The sequence below is a fragment of the Agelaius tricolor genome, unplaced genomic scaffold, assembly GCF_023055355.1.
Source record: "Agelaius tricolor isolate 1412-34295 unplaced genomic scaffold, bAgeTri1.0.p SCAF_79, whole genome shotgun sequence".
Classification (NCBI taxonomy): Eukaryota; Metazoa; Chordata; class Aves; order Passeriformes; family Icteridae; genus Agelaius; species Agelaius tricolor.
The window spans coordinates 752,851-771,827 of NW_027269339.1; the positions used below are offsets into that span (position 1 = coordinate 752,851).

The 18,977-nt window shown below is 37.8% G+C and overlaps 1 protein-coding gene across 3 annotated transcripts in view; it reads left to right on the forward strand.

Annotated features, from left to right (window-relative positions):
• HERC2 (HECT and RLD domain containing E3 ubiquitin protein ligase 2) overlaps positions 1-18,977 on the forward strand; it is a 104,535-nt gene that overhangs the window by 5,699 nt on the left and 79,859 nt on the right. For all 3 annotated transcript variants that reach the window (XM_071418248.1, XM_071418250.1, XM_071418249.1), the window contains exons 3-4: positions 5,626-5,740; positions 13,233-13,370. In XM_071418248.1, coding sequence (XP_071274349.1) covers positions 5,626-5,740; positions 13,233-13,370 — 253 coding nt within the window. The remainder of the gene's footprint in view (positions 1-5,625; positions 5,741-13,232; positions 13,371-18,977) is intronic.

Genomic DNA, 18,977 nt, shown 5'->3' on the forward strand with positions numbered 1-18,977 from the left:
GTGGGGCTGCTGAACCTTTTGATTTTGCTCTCTGAGCTGTTGAGCACTGTGTTTAGGTGCAGTGATGTTGCACTGTGCTCTGCATAGGTGTGATAAGCAGCGGTGGTCTCAGGGCATGCCTCGTTCAGCACGGGAGGAAGGAAGCTAGGACAAAATACTAAGACAACAATGAAAAAGGAAACACAAATTGAATGGATTCAGAAAAGCAAAAACAGAAGAGAGACTTAGTAAAGGACTTCTTCTGTGATTTTCTTCAGTATTACTGGGCTGAAAGTGTTTTTCACTTAAGTATTTTTCTAGTGAGGAAAGTTTTTCATGTAGTTTTTAAATTACAGCCAGTGGCTAATGCAAAAATAAGTGAATAGAAGAACACATTCTCCACTACCCTTGACAATTCTGAGGTGCAGATTATTTAAGTAGCTTATATTTTAAATTCCATATTGATGTTCTGTGGTTATGAAGTCAGTTTCTTAAATTTCCAGCGCAATTATATAACCAGGAATCCTACCTAAGTCAATCCTTGTCCTTTTGGGTAATTTTATTTTCCTGGCTTCGTTTATCTTGAGTTCAAGTTAACTTTTATGAAGGCTTCTATGCTTTTTGCAGGGAAGTTTATGAAATCACCTTGATAACAAAATCTAATGTACTACATAGAGTTTGTCTAATTAAAATAGTTGGCTTCAAAGCAAAATCAGAGCTGCTGATTATTCTTAAAATAACTTACTGAAAGCAAAATTGTAGCAGTGCTTTGAGAATTCTCAGGAGCTTACCCAGTTATGGTTGCAAGATTTAATTTTCTTGAAATGGAAGGAAATGTTAATGCCAGGGTCTTATTGTCAAAAGTTGATAGGGGTGGACGGGAATTTCACTGCCAGCCCTGTTGGAGGCTGGCAGCAGCATATGTCAGCAACCAAACTAGATACCCCTTGGACTTAATCAGATGTTGTACCAGACAGAATAAATTACAGTTCTACTGCAGAGATAAGATTAACTAAAGATTAGAGTGGAGGCAGCCCAGTTTACAGTAGAAGTTCACTTTAAAGTCTCCTTAGGCCCTTGTGTTTTTAGTTTGGGATAAGTGGGCAGGGCTGAGCCTTAGGTCTGTGTGGGAAGTGTGGATTTGTTGAGATATATGGCTTTCAAGTGATCAAGACATGGTCTGGGGATGAGAAAGTGTGACAAATGATGGAAGAGGCATGGGGTTTCTGAAGGTGAGATGCGTAGGAGATGGGGATTGAGAAGAGGTCAGTAGATGTCATGGGAAAGGACAAGGGAGATTTTTAGCTTGGGGAATGAGGAGGAGGATTAAGAACATGGGCCAAAGTTGCAAGGCAGTGGATAGTAGTAATGGAGTATAGAGCTGCTCTTGTCCTGGTCTTTGGAAGGAAGTGTGTAATGGGGCAAGCAGGGCCTTGGGGAGATTTACAGAGGACACATCTCTGGTACTGTTGTCAGTTGCAGAAGTTCAGTGAAAACTTCATTATTCTTAATTTGTTAACTTACTGAGTTGAAATTCATCCCTTTAAACATTTGCAAATGAAATTGCTAAATTATTAGAGGGAAAGATATTCATATGAATCAAGCAATCTAGTGAGAGAGACTTTACAGAACACAAGTGGCTGCTCTTGTGTTTGGATGTCCAGTATGTCAGGAACAATGAAGACACCAAGTGTGTTTTTCTTGTCTTTCACTGTAGCACCAATTGCCTTGTGAAGATTCTTCAAATAATTTAGTGGAGGGAAGTACCTTTTTTCTTTTTTTTTTTTTTTTTTTTTTTTGTTCTGAACAGAGTTTTAGTTCTCTAGTTTGAACATTGAGATGTGTGATAGACTCATTATGAATGACTGAATATGAGAGGTATCGGTGGGAGCAAAGGAAGAAAGTCATAAAATACTGTAGGAAGAAAAAAATGCAGGGTTGGGAAGTTAAAGCAGACACTTTTCCACTACACAGAAGAGTGTTATCTTCAGCTGCAAGTTTCACAGGGTCACAAATGTTTGAGATTGGAAGGACCTTTGGAAGTCATCTGGTCCAACTCCCCTGTTGAAGAAGAGCCACCTAGAGTCCAGTGCCCAGGTCTGTGTTTGAATGTCTTCTGAATATCTTCAAAACTTGGGAATCTACAACCTCCCTGGGCACCTTGTGCCAGTGCTTGGTCTCTCTCTCACAAGGAAAATGTGTTTCCTGGTGGTCAGAGGGAAGCTCCTGCATTTCGGTTTACACCCATTCCTTTTGGTCCTGTCCCTGGGTACTACTGAGCAAAGCCTGGATCCATCTTTTTTACACCTTCCCTTCAGATTTCATACACACATATATATATATATATATATATATATATATAGATGAGCTTTCCTCCCAAACCCTTTCTCTCTGTCTTTCCTCATAAAAAGGGAGTTCCAGTCCCTTAATAATTTTCGTGGCTCTTTGCTGGGCTTTCTCCTTTTTGTCCATGTCTCTCACACTGAGCGTACACTGGACCTGTACTGATGCCTGAGGCTGTTCCTCCCCAGCTGTAGGACTTTGCACTTCTTCATGAGGTTTAGGATCATGAGGTCAATCCTCCAATTTCTCCAGCTTGTCAAGGGCCCTCTGGATGTCAGCACGACCCTCTTTTGTATCAACCACTCCGCCCCATTTCTCTTGGCTAAAAGAAATATTTCTCTTAAGGGAGCAGTAAATTTTCTATCGTGATTATGTAATTTTGAGATCATGAAAATAAACTTGCTTAAATAATTTATCACTTCAAAACTCAGACTTTTCTTTCACTTTTGGCTAATATATATAGCAAATACTAGATATCTGCTGAATGTTGAGTAGATTAATAGTAATTGTGTTACAGCTGAAATTAAGTTGCCGTGTTATGACAGATGAATTGGTTGTAAATACAATTTCTTAATTATCTGTTCAGTTGGTTGCTTTGATTATTGCTGTAAAGTCAGTCCAGTGTTTCTTTACTTTCATACTTGTCTCATTTTTTCCCTTCCCCCAACACAGATACTACTGACAAAATGTTAACTACAACCTAAGTAGTAGGCAAAATTGTTTATCTGAAGGCTGCTTATGGTATTTGGAAGGGAGGTGGAACTCTGTGACCCGTAGTCTTGGTGGTTCCTCTATCTTTTTGCAACATACCAAGAAAAAATTACTTTGATAAGACTTTGAACCAAACCCAAGGCCAAAAAAATTTTGTTTACTTTTACAGTTTTTAGTTGCATGAAAGAGTTGAGTGAACTTTGTGCTGTGTAAAAGAATTAGAAGTTGGAGAAAACAGTTCCTGATTCTGCTTTATATGAATGCTTTCAAAAGTAATAAGTAAGTTTTCTGAAATAGAACAGTTCTACATTATGAAGAATTTGGCATTCAAAGCCTGGAGACATTTAGATTCTATGGGCTGTGAGAATGATTTTCCATACCAAGGTGATCTGAGAATGTAAAGTAAAATGTGTGAAAAAGACAGTTTATTAGAAAAAGATCTTTAATTTCTGAAAACTATAATTTATTATGCAGCCCATAGGGAAGGTTGCCTCACTTACTATTTTTCAAGCTTGTATTTTACCATAGGTTAGCATTTTACAGGTGAAAGATAAAAAAAATAATGTATCACCACTATATGAAATAAAATCACTGAAACAACTGTTTTACTTTTTTTACACAGGAAAAAAACTACGAAAAGTAAATTCCCTAGGTGTCCCACTAAAGTATATGACCACATCTAAAGAAGGAAAAAGTGAAAACCATTTATTGTTGAAATATTCATAAATATAAAAAAAATCAGTTAATGGTGAATGATTTTTTTCATTGTTGAAATGCAACTTCAGGTTATTCCAATTTTAAAAAAATGAAGCCAAATGTAAAGCTCTTAGCAAAACACAAAGCAGGTCTTTGCAAAATCTCCTTGTTCTGTGTAACACTGAAGTACAGGGACTGTACCTTTCAGTAAAGCATGGTCAGGGTTTGATTCTGGTGCTGTACAACTGATAAGTCACAGATAAGGTGGATAATGTCTAGCTCACACTGCATGATTCTGCCCCTGATCAGGCAATAGTAAGTGACAGACAAGTACAATGTGTCAACTCATATTTTATGCTGAAAGAAGAATTATGGAGATCATTAATACGGAGTTGGAGTGGATTTCTGAATATGAAATTCTCAATATGAGGTCAAGAAATTACTATGGGCATTTAGTGTGTTACAGTGGTGTGAAGGCATGCAACTTGTCTTTTAATTCCTGTTAACTGGGATGAGCTGGGTCAGCAAATCTCTGCCCTGTTGGTGGATGTGTCTCTTAATATCTGTAATCCTTAATCATTGCAATGTAATGATTTTATTTTGAGCTGTTTCACAAGACAAGTGGACTTTTATGTAGTGGTAAATATTTTATGGCAGTTGTTGCAAGTCACATCTTTGTATTACCTCTCTGTTAAAACACTTTGGATTTGATTGCTAGTTACATAACACAAAGAAGCTTCTGAATGAACCTTCAACAAGTGCTGTATTTTCTTTTCTTATTTTAAAAGTGTTTTTTGGTGGTGTTATGGGGGTTTTTTTGTTTATTTTTTGTTTTTGTTTTTATTTTTTTTTTTAATGTGGTCCACTGCACCACTGTGGTATGGAGAAAATACTCTGTTTTTCAGTTTTGTGTCCTGCCCTCCTCCCTTATGCTTTATAGCTGTGAATTACAGCCTGGTTATTATGGAATTCACTTGGGATGCAGATACCTGTTCTGCAGCATTTTATAAAGCAAAAAACAACATCCATAGAAGAGAAGTTGTCCTGCTCATTAGGATTCTCCAAGGGAGATCCAAATTCCTAAATCATTAGGAGACTTGTGTTACAGCCAGTGCTTTTGTGAGTGGTTCCAGCTAGCAGAGTCTATGTTCTGTTGCCAGTATTTGTGCTCTTGAGCACAGAGTGTATTGGGAGCTGACCTGGGCTCAAGCAGCCCTTTGCTCTTGCTCTGGGTGTTGCTGGTTTTAGGCTGATCCATTCCATAATCTGGAATGGTGGGAGAGGAGGCATTGGAGCAGTTGGAAAGAGGAGGGAGGGTGGTGAGAGATGCTTTGCACAGCAGGACCAGATTGAACTGGCTGAATTCATTTACAAATCTGTGCCTTGATGTCATCATTCTGGTTAAGATGCCCAGCTCTTCAGCTGCTGGTTGGCGAGGGGACTGTGAGCTTCTGTGTCTTGGGATTTTATGCAGCTTGACTTTGTTTGAATAGCTTTTCCTGAAGAGAAAAAGGACTCCCCACACCCTCTCCCTGCCCCCCAGCTGGTGTCATCTTGAATGGCTGGATAGTTCTGGGGTGACCAAGTCCATGCCTTTAATGAAAACTTGTCACCAAAAAAAAGTTCATTTTTCTGGACTTGAACCTAAAATTTACCATTTTGCACTTTTAATTTGAAAATAGCATAGCTAGACAATCAGAGATTCTGAAGATTTTTTTTAAATCCTTGTCATACACACACACACACACACACACAAAATCTCATTTCCAATGAGATGGTACATGTGTTTTCTTTCTTCTGGGATGATGTATAAAATCAGATGTGTTTTAAGTGTTAGCTTGAGTTGCCTTGAGAGAAAAGTGTGTGTAACTGTATGTAATGTATTATTTTTAACAGCTTGCTTTTACACGAGATGGATTGTGTGGCTTGTGGAATGAAATGGTAAAAGATGGAGAGATTGTATATCCTGGAACAGAATTAATACAGAGTGGTGAACTACCTCCAAGAAAAGGTATGAATTTTAAACTTCTTTTAGTTTGTTCGTTTTTTTTCTTTCATTGTGGTGTTGAAAATGGACTTCAGCTTTCATACTGTCACAAGACTTTTGTTGATCATCACCTGTCTATATGATTTGCAGGTGTTAATGTTTTGAATTAAATACAATTGAAAGTGATTTCTAAAAAGTGTATGAAAAGGTAATGTCCAAGCCTCCAAATGAAGGCTTAAATCTGTTCTAGCCTTGTGAAATTTAACTTCATAACTAGGCATGTTACTATGAGAGAGGCTTGGCAGTGTCTTTTTGTTTGGTATGCTTGGTGTGTTTACAGCTGTAGCCTTTGTTTAAAGGAAGTGGACTGAGGAATGGGATAAAGCTGATACTGCTATTTCTAATTTTGTTTACAGTCTTCAGCAAGTAACTGAAAGGTCAGCTGAAAAACTGTCCACGATCCGCCTGAGAATGTAGTGTGTGGTGTGGGGGGGGGGTTTTGTTTTTTTTTAATTTTTTTTTTAAGTTTTCCAGTGTACTTGAGAGCAGTTATAACACTGCAAATATTGCAAGTGGCAGAGTAATACATCTGCTTAGAGAGATTACTTTGGTGGGGGTGGATTTTGTTTTGCAATGGGGAATGCTGGAATGGAGTGATTCTGCTCTTGCCTTTTTTTCATTTTCACCACATAAGTGGTGCTCTTTTAACTCCGTACTGAACAGAAAATTAAACTGGTCAAAAACTAAAATATTTGTTTCCTCATCTGGCTGAAATGGACTCACCAAGTGGTCAGATAAGTTTTGTCAGTAATTTGTGAAATTCGCAGATAAATGACGAGATGGGTAGAAATACTGCCTTTGGTAACAGTGAACTGTTTTTTTGGCGTCTGTTACTACTGTGGAATAGACATGATATTTCAAACCAATAAAGCTCAATTACTCATGTAGACAATTTTTTCATACCTATAGTATGCCTTCTTTAAAAATAGGAGGAATGGATGTGTTTTTGACTAGAGGAGGTAATTTTGACAGGAAGTAAGATGCAGTAAATAATTTATGAAAGAAGAATGAATTATACATTTACTTACCAAGAGTATAAGCTTTGTAGGTTATTAGTGGCTGCATGCTGTAGTAAAAATCAGGTTATGCTCCTAAGTGTTTCAGAGTTAGAAAACTTTTGTCTTCCCTATGCTGCTGGCCCTTTGGAGTATTATTGTTGCCACTGGGTGAAAATACAGCTGATCTTATCAAGAAGGCTACTACAAAGCTGCTCTGAAATGAGTGGAGGTAGAGTAATGGTTGGTTTGTTCTTTGGGTTGGCTACTTCCATGTGTAGTAACAAAAGGCATTGTAAACTTTTTGCAATAAAGGGAAATATTACCTCCTAAAGGAATTGTAGGAAATGGTTTCCTGTTCACTGACAGCTCATGATAGAGGTGTTGTGGTGGTTGTGGTAAAACAATTCAACACACTGTGCTTTCATGTTGAAGAAGGACAACAAACATCTGTAGTACTGAAGGGTACTATATATATATATATATATATATATATATATATGTTTTAATATATATATTAAAATATACATAATCTATATTTTATTAGATATATAAATTATATAATGTATATTTTTTTTCTTGCTTTGCAAAATTATCTTTTTGTGCTGGATACTTACACGTTGCTTTTTAGAGCTGTGCCTGTGCTAGTCCTTGACAGAAAACTGTTCTTCCAATATCTTTATAGCTAAGTAGCTGCAGAGAATTGAGATTTTCAGTTAATTATGGTGCTGTAGTGCTTTTAGTAATTCTGAGAAAGCTTATAGAAAGATGTCAAAGTATAATTGTTTTTAATTTTCAGGGTAATCCTTGAAACATCAGCTAGGAAAATGCAATCTGTCACTTCTGATGCAAAATATAGACAGCAGTATAAAATAAAAATCCAGAAGTGCTAAGTCAATCATCTATGACTTCATGTTTGTTCACTCTTAGGACACTTCTGAACAATTATGAGAATTTATTTTTTTAATGCCAGATGTAAGTGTGTACATGTCTCAGAAGGTTCAAAAAGTGTTGAAGACTGTAGAAAACATTTATTTAAAAATACAGAGTTTCTGACACTTCACTGTATAAATAAGGCTTTTATGTTACTCTGAAATGTCCAAGCTCTGATGAGGCTTTTGAAAGCTTTTTCATGTGCATAGTGGGGTGGTGGTAAAGGCAGACTGCCACTTGTTGTTTCCAGTACTGTATTGTGGTGGGCTGACCTTAGCCAGGTGCTCACCCTTCCAGCTCCTTGCCTGCTGCCCCTCCTCCATAGGAGGTGGAAATAAAATATAAAAGCTTGGGAGTTGAGATAAAGCCAGGGAGATCACTTACCTGTTACTGTTGTGGGAAAAATAGACTTGGGGAAAATTAATTTAGTTTATTTTAGTGCCAATTAAGATAGACTTGTATGGTGAGTAACAAAGGTAAAAACTAAAACATCGCCTTTCACTCGTCTTTGCTTCTGGAGGAGTTAAGTGTAAGTTTTACATAGCACAGATCATACCTGTTCCTTTCCACAGCTGGAGGGTATGTATGTCCTTCTACATATCTCTTGAAACACTGCAGTAGTTTGGAAATTTAAATAAATCTTTTTCAGGCTCTTAACTCTTAGGATTAATGTACGAACTGTGTTTCAGTGAAGTTAGTTGTCATAAAGGCTGTTGTGTTGGCCTACAGGGTTCTAAAATACAGCTATCTTGCTTACCAGGCTTGAGGGGAAAAAAGGGGCTATTTTAGGTCACTGTCAGTCAGGTTGTATGTTTGATCATGGAACCAGAAAAACTGAGGGTCAGTTTGCACCTCTGAACTTGCAGCTCAAGTTTAGTTTCATGAAGTGAAAATCTAAAGTATTTATGTCTGTTTAGTTGGTACTTACTTTTTTGCATAAATGATCTGCAAATATAATTCAAGACAAGAGGGAAAAGTCCACATAAGTAATGAGATTTATATAAAACCCAGTGGTTTCATATGAAAAGTAATATAGAGTAATGTCAATATTCAGAGTTTGCTGCTAAATTGACTAATCTGGAGATGAACAAGAGAGGTTGCTGTATGTAGTCCCTTTTATTCAGTCTTTTTTAAAAAGTTTTGATTTAAGCCCATCCACTACACACACACACACATATATATACATATATATACATATATATAAATATATTTCTTCACTAGTGCTATAGCTCTCTGTTGATGCTGACTGGACTGTTCAGAAGAGGCACTTCATTCTGTCAGTGGATATTAGCAGTGGCAGCAGACTGGAAGAACATGCTATTGATAGCAAAAAACATCCCTTTTCCCTCTAGGAAGAATATAAAAGTAGTGCATTTTTTTTCCCCCTCCTTTTAGCAAGAATGTTTGGTTAGGAATAAGGTCTTTGTTTTGAATTCATGGCACTTTAAGAAAAACATATTTGATAAATGTGTTCAGCAGAATGTGTTTGTATGTTTCCAAGTACCATCTGAGGACACAGCTGTGACAGTAGTGATGTCCAAATACAGGTGCACTTTCAGCATTGCATGTATTTCAAAGGCAATCAGGCTGCCCTCAGGAAATTTGGATTAGATTAATACCTTGTATACTGGAATCCAGCTTCTGAAAATAATAAAAAACATTAAATAATATTATTCTTACTAAATTTTCAAGTTAGAGAACTGTTACTGTAAAATTTTAAGACATACCAGTCTCTTTAAGACACACAGGTCTCTTCTGTTTAGCTATTTTAAGTTCCAGAACAAAAATACAAAATTGTCAGCTTCATACCTCTGTCCTGCCTTTTGTAAACACTGTGGGCTTCCTTTTCTGTTCCCCCTTTCCTGAAAGTTGGACTTTCTCTGCCTGGTGCCTCTAAATACACAAACCTCATGCAGTGTTGCACCTGCAAGCAGGTTAAATGAAGTCCAAATGCCACAAGCAATTCCAGAGAGGCTGGCAGAAACAAAATATTTATGACAAGAATAACAGCATGTGGGAATTGGTTATGGTGGCTGCTGTACAAACCACGTTATAAATCAAACTGTAGCAGTGTGTAGGGATGTGGGCTGGCTCCTGCTTTGAGTCTTCTTTTTTTTTGTGTAAGGGAGAACTTGTTAAAAGTGAGAAGTGGCACTTTTCTCTTCTGCTTCCCCTGACCCAGCTGTGGTCTGTACACAGTGACTCAAGAATTCAGTGCTCAGCTGTGGATTTTCATATTCTCTCTGCAGGGTAGGGAAGTCTGTAGTCACTCTGTTGGACAGTTTGACTTCAGAAGTGTAGAATGCTCTATTGTAAATTCAAACAATAATGTATTAAAAAATAGTATACAGGGAAGAAAAGAAACTTAAGATTCTGATCTCCTAACCCTAATTAGAAATAATCATCTAACCTAGAGAGCTGTATAAGTATGGTTTGCAAATGGTAAAGCATATCTTTCCCTCACAAATAACAAATACCAATTTTGTGTATGTAGGTGTATATATATAGGTGTGTGTCTAAAACATCAAGGATTTTTGACAGAAAATATATTGCAGCTGAAATATTTCCTGGATCTGGGACTACCAAATACTGGTTTAGGGTGGTTATAAAACACAGCCCTTTTCTAAAGCACACTGTGTGACTTTTTGCCCTGTCAACATCTGTAGGGGAACTGTTGCAGGCCTTCTCTTGCCATGGAGGGATTCCCAACTACATGAGTTCATTGGCATTTCAGAGCAGCACAAGACCATACTAGAACAGGTGGTGGAGGCCACTATGCAGTGTCAGGTTTTTTTCCCTCATTGATTATGAAATGTAAGTTCCATTTTTAGTGCTTCCTTTTTATGCTCTGTTTATACCAGATTAAGCCATGGCTGTGCAATATAGTGCAGGCATGGTGAGCTGCTGTGCTTTGGTTTGGGAGCTCATTTCTAGCTGAGAATGGTTACTTCAGTTGCTCAGTTCTGACTGCAGGCTGTACCTGCCTGCCTCAGTGTAGAGGTATAAGGGTGTGTACTAAAACATAATAAAGAAAAAAGGTCTTTCAGGGAGATGTTATGTTGCTTCCCCCACCACAATATTCACAAAATTAAGTTAAATCATACTGACACACTGCATTGTATTTTTGAATGCATTGTTTTGAAAAGTGTCTTGTTACTTTGGTCTGTTCTGGTTTTGCTCAAGATATTTCTCCTATTTCTCCTCCCTGCCCCTCTTTCTGAAAAATCTTTCATGAAGCATAACAGAACTTCCATAATTATGATGTCTGTGTTGCTGCTTTCAGTCTAGACTGATACCAGCTTTATCTGTTATGTGTGTGGCAAGTAGTTTTTTTGCAAGTTTAGTGAACTGTCTGTGTGGAACAATTTGACATGGTCTTTTAATGTGATTTTTAGCTCATTTCCTTCCCACTTTTTCTCTCATTGCTCCTCTTCCTGGTTCATACAGACAATTGAAAAAAAATCCTCCTGTGGATTTACCTGCCAGGGTTGTTTTTATTCCATACACAGCTTGAGTTCCCACCTGGACTGGGATCTTCTCTATTTGCAGTGAGGAGTTTGATTAAATGACTAAGTTTGTAGCCCTTGGTTGTCATCCTTTGCCAAGGATCTGTTGAAAAGCATAACAAGTTCTCCTACAGCTGCCTGTAAATTGTGTCTTGGCACAGCATCCTTCTACCCACTAACTAAAATTCCAGACCCTGCAAAGTGTATCTCTAGACGTGTGGGTGAGTGGAGAAACAGTGAGATTTATGGTGTTACTGTGGAAATATTCTGAGCCACTGGGGCTGAGCAGGGTCCTTGCTCTATAATGGGTTCTGTACTTTTCATGTTATTCTCCTGTGCCTCTGAAAAGAAACAGCTGGATTGAATCACATTTTGGACATTGTTATCAAACTGGTGACTCACAGACTGTTCCTCAGGGCTTGAGGGACACAGTTGGATTCTCTGTTTGCCACTTACAAGAAGTATATCCAAATTTCATTTTCCTGTTCTCAAGTGACTTTGCTATCTCTTCCTTGGCCCACAATCTCAGCTCCATCATTGATACTGCAATTATGCCTCCTTTCCTTTTCTCCTGCTCTTCAGTCTTCATCTTCCATCTCCTAAACACCTGTCAGTTACAGGTCAGGAAACAGTGCTTTAATTTCAAATTTGGGTAATTAAGGTGGCACAAAAAAACCTTTTTTTTGGGAGGTCTTATTGTCTCCAGTTAAAAAAAAAACTTAACAAAGAGGCAATCACAGATCCAGTTTCAGCCAGATTAAGCATTAATTTTCTGTTAGGCCAGATGGAAAGAATAGTTGAATGTTCTTGTACATTGTGATAGGTGCATTTTGTACATTCTGAGGTAATGAGAGCCTTTGATCTCACTCCATGAGTGTGAGGCAGGCTGCAGTCAGATGTTCCATGTCTGGCTACTGATGTAAACCTCTTGCTTATTATTTTCTTCTGATATATGCTGGTACAAATCTATTATTTTGGTGGGGTACGTGGGGTGAGAAAGGAAAAAAGACAAAATAGTAGTGATTATGTTGTGGCTGGGACATTTAGGGAGGGAGTCTCCGGACTAGGCTGGCAGATAGGAATGAAGGATTGATCAGTTCTAGGAGCCAGGCAAAAAAGGCTGGAACTAAACTCTTCACAGGCAAGTTTCAAATGCTGGACTTGAGAAATTTTGAGTGGTATGGTTTGAAAAGAAGGTCAGGGTGAGGAAAGTAACTGGCCATGTGTCCCTCAGTTGCAAGGCAATCTTATGCATTGAACTGACTGGAGGTATGGATATGGAAATCCCTAGTCCCAATATAAATAAAGAGAAACTTCCAGCTGTCTAGTTCTACTCTATTTAGAAAATTGAGACTTTCAGGCAGCCTTTGATTACAGAGATAAGTGACTAATGTCTGTGTTCTGACTTTGTGAAAGTAGTCTCAAAAGGATTGCGCATGATGTTTTGTTGCTTGGGCAGAAAATGGTGGTATTATTTTCAGTACTTGCCAGTAATTACTAAGATGCTAGATGTTTTACAGATGTTGACATACTGCTGCATAAAAGTAGTGTAAATGCCAATGTGTAGCTCTCCTTGATTTTGAAATATAGGCTATTGCTGTCTTTTTTTATTCTTGGAAACAGAATATAAAACCAAGTAAATGCTACAGCAATACAGATAGCTGGGAGCACAGTCTGACTTCAAGTGCCTTCTTTGCAGTACCGTGTATTGCAAATCCTTTTCAATTCTTACATGATGGTATCTATATTAAATGTTCATCATGCTGAGGAGGTTACAGAGGTGATTTCTGGATTGCAAGGTCACTGTCTTATGAAATGTAACATGAGACCCAGCACCTGTGACAGTTAACATGATAAAATAGAACTTCCCCCACTATGTTCTCTTAATGATAGACAACATTTCTGTAAGCTTGTGGGCTGGGGATTTCACCTTTATATTTCTAATCTAGACCTGAATTCCAACCTGACTTGAAGGTAGCTTAACTGGTCTTTTTTTTTCCCCCTCCCTTTTGTTTTCTTTAGATGATAGCACTGAATGCCAAACTGCATCAAAGAAAGAAGAGCAGAATGACAAAGAAAAGAAAGATGAAGAAGAGACTCCACTGCCCACTTACAGGGCCAAATCGATTGTTGAGAGTTGGGTGTGGGGTAAACAACCAGGTATCACAGCTGTTTTGGTCATTTTCACTGACATCATGTATTCTATATACATCAGGAAGCATTTGTATCAAATGTTCTTGCTGACATCTGCATCTCTTAGGTTACATGGTTTAACTGTGACTGAAATTAGACGTTTGCTGTAATTAATTTCAAGTTTAATTAGACTCTTGACTTGAAGAGTCAATTTGCCCCTTTCAGGCTGCTTGAAAGAATGATAGACCAACTTGAAATAAATGAAGTTACCCAGTGAAAAGTTCCAATGTCTTCAGAATATTTCTTTTCAGTTGCAGACATTATAAAGAAATTGCTTTGTTTCTGAAGCCTGAATTTTCTGCAGGCAGCAATGGTTTAATGGGTGATTTTTCTCTTTGGTTTCATGGTCTAGTAGATAGGTTTGTGTGAATCATGGGAGGAAGGTTGAAATGCTTAGTTCACTTAACTGTTTGTCCTGACCTTTGCTGACACTAATTGCACCTGTGGTGGCAGTGGAACAGCAGTTTGTGTATTCACATCTTCGTGCAGGGGTCTATAAAATCCTGCTTTTGCTACTGAAGCCATTTGAGGTTTGTGGCTGTTTGCTACTATAGAGGGGCAGTTCATTGTCTAAAATTGTCCATGTTTAAAAATAGCAGATGAGAAGAAGCCTCAGTTCAGTAGTTTATTTTACAGTTCCTGGTACATGATATTGCCTGATTCAGATGTTGGCATGTACAAACTTCAGAGACATCTGTTGTGTCACTTGTCCTTTCCCCTCACCCAGAAGCACTTGAAGATCCCTGGGAAAAGTATTATCCCTTCAGTGCCAGAATCTGCATCTGTGTAGCTGTGTTTGCTAGGGGACATGCTTGTTTCTGTTGAGCCACAGGTCAGCTGCCAGGCTGCTGTCCTCTGCTCTGTGCCAGCCTGCTTGCTCCCTTTCCTTGAGGACAGGAGGACAGATGGATTTTCTGTCACTCTGGTAGTAGGACAGAACCTTGCAGTATATCAGGAATGACAAGAATTGCCACTGCAGTGGAAGTAGGAGTGAGAATTCAATGTGTTGTAGAGATGTGAACTGAAGGTCACATTACTTATGTCTTATATTCTTATTTAATGTGTGTTGCTGAAAAGTAAAATAAAACAATTTTACAGAATAGTAAGCTAAATGTCAAAGATCTTAACAAATTTCTTCCAGCTGACCAAAGTGTTTGAGACAACATTTGGTCTTTAAGCTCACCCTCCAATTATTTTTTAAAAACTTGAAGAAGCAGTTTTTCAAAATAAAAAGGATGTTTGTGTGTTTGGAGTTTTCAGAAAGAAGTAGCTTTCTGTCTTGTAGTTACTTTTAATGCTTATATATAGTATGGCTTATTGCCACATGTATGGATTCTTGTTCTAGAAATAAGGTGTGAAGACTTTATAATTTGTCAGAAATAAATTTTTATTCCTTGGTCTCTGTTACCATTTGTGTTTGAATTTTGTATCACCTGGCTGTGACAAAAATCCTTAAATTGTTGGGAACACACTTGTGGTTTATTTGTACAATAAATGCATTTATTGTATAAATAAACCCCAAGTGGGGCTTTTGTTCATGATTGCAGGTTACCTTGTAAGTTTTTGTTTTGCATTTGTCAGAAATATAGCTAATAGCTGCCTTTTGAGCCATCCTAATTGTGACTTGGTAATTAATTTTGAAAAAGCTACAGCATCAGTTCCATTTTGATACTTCCTGTTAATGGTTCATAAAATGAGAACTGTTTTAAGCATTTCTTCTATTAGCCTTTGAAAAATGAACTTCTAAACATTTCCTTGTCAAATCCATGAGGGAACTTGTAAAAAGGAGAGTTATTTCTTAAATATATCATTGCTGATCAAGTAAGAACTAGAGACTTACTATGTCTTAATTTATAGTTTATATTGCTTTACAAGTAGGATATAATTCAGACATGGAGATTTGAAGTTATGTTACAAAAAGAACTGAAGAGGCATTTAAAGTCAGTGTTTCAGGTCAATACACTGAAGTATTTCTGCTGAGCTGAATGATTTACAGCCTTACATTATGAAAATAGTAACTAGATATTGGACACTGTATGTTTGAGAAGTGCTGTAATGCAATCTTATTTTGCCAAGTGTGGGGTATCTTGGTGTTGAACTTCAGCAGACTAATCTAGGTCAGTGGGCCTTGTGACACCTCTCCCCCATGAGGGCTGAGAGGTTGTGGGAGCACAGAGGAAAACCTGCTCATTAAATGTGCTGAGGAACAGTACTTCATGTGCCCCTCAACTCCATGTGTGTTTGTCATCCTGGCACAAGTTCAGAGAAGCACAATGCTTTCTCTAGGTCTCATTTAAGCTGAGATCGCTGTGCTGTCAGAACACGGCAAAGATATCACAGTGGTTTTCTTTTCTTCTTATTTTTTTGTAACAGCCCTACTATTCCAAGAACTGTAAGAATACATAAGATAATAATAAATACATGTGTAAGTCATTTTTTGACTTTTAAGGTTTTTTTTCCTCTCTTTTGCATCTTAGTGTTCTTCTATTTCATATGCAGCTCTTTTGTGATACCACTGTTAAACTATTCGTTTTTTAAATGAATGCTCCCTTAAAATATCTTCTGCCGGTTGTATTCATACCAGGTTGAGTACATTAATAAAGAAGTTCCTGTGATTCTTCCTAAAAACCCTTGTTTACTACTTTCTTCTTTTTTTTTCAGTTTTCTTTTCTGAAGATCTTTCAGGTTTTAACATCTTACACGATCTGAGGTCCAGGTGTTCAGCCCTAGGTATGGGGGGAAAAAAAGAGAGGAAGCTCTTTGAAGTGGTTGTTCAAAGCCTACAGAAAATAGAGCAGTATTTCATCTTCTTGGGCTTCTTTTTCTTAGTTATAATATGCTTAAGGTTGGCTATATTGAGCATACTTTTTTCAGTGTTGCACCTTATTTTTCTGATATTGTTATACAATATCCCCAAGATTGCACCAGGAAATGCTTTATGGGCACTACTGAAGAGGCAAGGTTAAAATTAACCATGTGACTTCAGTGAGCTTGTTGAGATACTTGTCATTACCAAGTGCATTGTATTCCTGCATTTGTGTTATGAGAGAAGGACATAGGCAGGACTTTCATCCTGTAAGGGGCTTTTAGTTACACAATGAGATCTAAATTTACACTGTGTACAGAAGTAATTAAAAAGTAGTCATGGCATTGAAAAAAACCCTTCTTTTAGCCTTCTTTATTGAGATACTTCTGGTTTTTATCAAATTTCTTTGTTCATACTTTCAAGTTTAGATTTACAAATGCTTTACAAATGATTTACAAATGTGTCAGTGTGTTTTTTACACACATACAGGAATTAAAATTCTTGCTGTTTTGTTCTGTGCATGAATATTAGAACATCAATTTAAACAAGTTTTGCTGTAAAACTTTGAAAATCATAGAATTGTAGAATATGCTGAGTTGGAAGGGACCCATGAGGATCATTGAGTCCAATTTTTGGCCCTTCCCAGGTCACCCCAATAAGTCACACCATGTGCCTGAGAGCATTGTCCAAACACTGGCACTCAGGCTGGTGCTGTGACCACTTCCCTGAGGAGCTGCAGTGCCCAACCACCCTCTGAGTGAAAAACTTTTTCCTGGTATCCAACCCAAACCTCCCCTGCCTCAGCTTTGTGCCATATCCTTGAGTCCTGTCACTGGTCACAAGAGTGAAGGACAGGTACCTGCCCCTTCACTTCCCCTCACAAAGATGTTGAAGATCACAATGAGGTCTCCCCTCATTCTCCTCCAGGCTGACCAAACCAAGTGTTCTCAGCTGCTTCTCGTAAGGCTTCTCCTCCAGCCACTTCACTGTCCTGCACCCAGCCACAAAATGAGATGCATTCTCAATGCACATGTGGCTGATCAATATCTCTCCTATTGAATACTAATTAGGTGAAGTTTTGATGTTGTTCATCTTTTGAACAGGGGAGCAGAAAGCTAAAAGCTAAATGACCTTTAGGCATTTTAGTCTTTGTTGGTATAAAATAACATTGAAAGCCTATTTTGGTTTTGTTTCTGAAGGAAATTATGTGTATGTGATGGCATTTTTGTCCTTCCCTCTAAGTTTTGAATTTGCTCATTCCAGAGGTTTGAAGGGTCCTTAGAAGCCTGTTAAGCCAAGCCAGCTGCATCCTTTATCTCCTCTTTGTCCAGTGGAAATAGTGTGTAGTAGAAAGGGAAAGAGAAGACAAAATATGAAATTCTCTAGGAAATTAGAGCACATTAGTTCTGCTGGTGACAGGAATGTGTACTCATTATAACAGTAGATTCATGCCAAATTCTGCTTGAAATGTGTTTCCAAGTCTCAAATCTCTCCACACTGTAACATCTATATTTGCTGTTACTAAAGTTTGTGAGTCAACCTGGAAACATTTCAGCCTGATATTGGCATTTCTAAGGTGCCTCATTTATCTGTCACAAGCATGTGGTCTTCCATAAAAGAGCTAATGAAATTAGTGTTAAAAAAACACCTAGCATGTTAAGTTATTTCTTTGTTCTGCTAAAACGGGAGCAAACTGCCTTTGGACATGCTACCTGTCTTAGGGCTAGTGTCAGAGATGGTTTAAGAAGCTGCTCTCTTCTGCTGTTTGTTTTGTTCAAATATCTGAATAGCACCACTTCTTAACTCTGTTCTGTCAGATAGGCTGAGTTGAACAATTCCTGTGTTTTTCCTTTGAATGCAGGGAACTTTGGGCAGGAGGAAGTAGCAAGTGAAAATGTGTAGTTGTGTTGTTTGCTGAAAGGAGGGAGAGATGTGATAAATTTTAACAGAAGAGGGTAAAACCCTTGCCTAGCTCTACTGCAGCCAGCAACATACCTGACTGTAGCTGCCAGTTAACAAGTATTCTGCTAATGGTGGTTTGAGAAATTAAACTGGTGTGGTATGACTCCAGCTCCTACAGTGCAGGTGCAGAATAGGTAAATAATGTGGCTGCCTTTCACAGAATAACTGACAAAGCATAGGATGGTTGGCATCAAGGGCTGGTGTAGTGACATAGGAACAGTTTTGTTTAAAGAGTTCCCTGTAACCTTCTCAGATGAAATTTGAATCGTTACTATTAATAAGCTATTCTCTCATTTGACTGTTCAGTTCATCAGTAACAAGTGTTGCTCACATTTGAAGGTTTATTGAAATGAGTTTCACTGCTTTGATTCCCAGATATGTTTAAATCTTTTGAAAGCTTAACTAATTTTTTTGTAAAGATAAATTTACTTATTGTGAAATAAGAGAAGATTTAAAGTGAAGAAGTGTATGGATATATCTCACTTAAAATAGTGTTGCTTTTAATAAAACAAGACAGTCCTTGGTTCAGTTTTTAGATGTCTGAGTTATAAGGATACTATTACCTGTTCCAGCCTTTACTACACTTTGTATATGAACTTTGTTTTGCCCTCTTGAAATACTAAAGAAAGTTTATATAAAGTATTTGTGAGCAGAATATTTTAATTTTGGTAGAAAGCCTTCCTAAAATTCTAGCCATTTTTAACTGTGAAGGCACATCCTTCTCCCCCAGCTTTCTTAACCTCCCCTAGGTCTGAGATCATTGAAACATGTTAAACCCTAAACCTTAACAAGGCAATTGTGCTGGC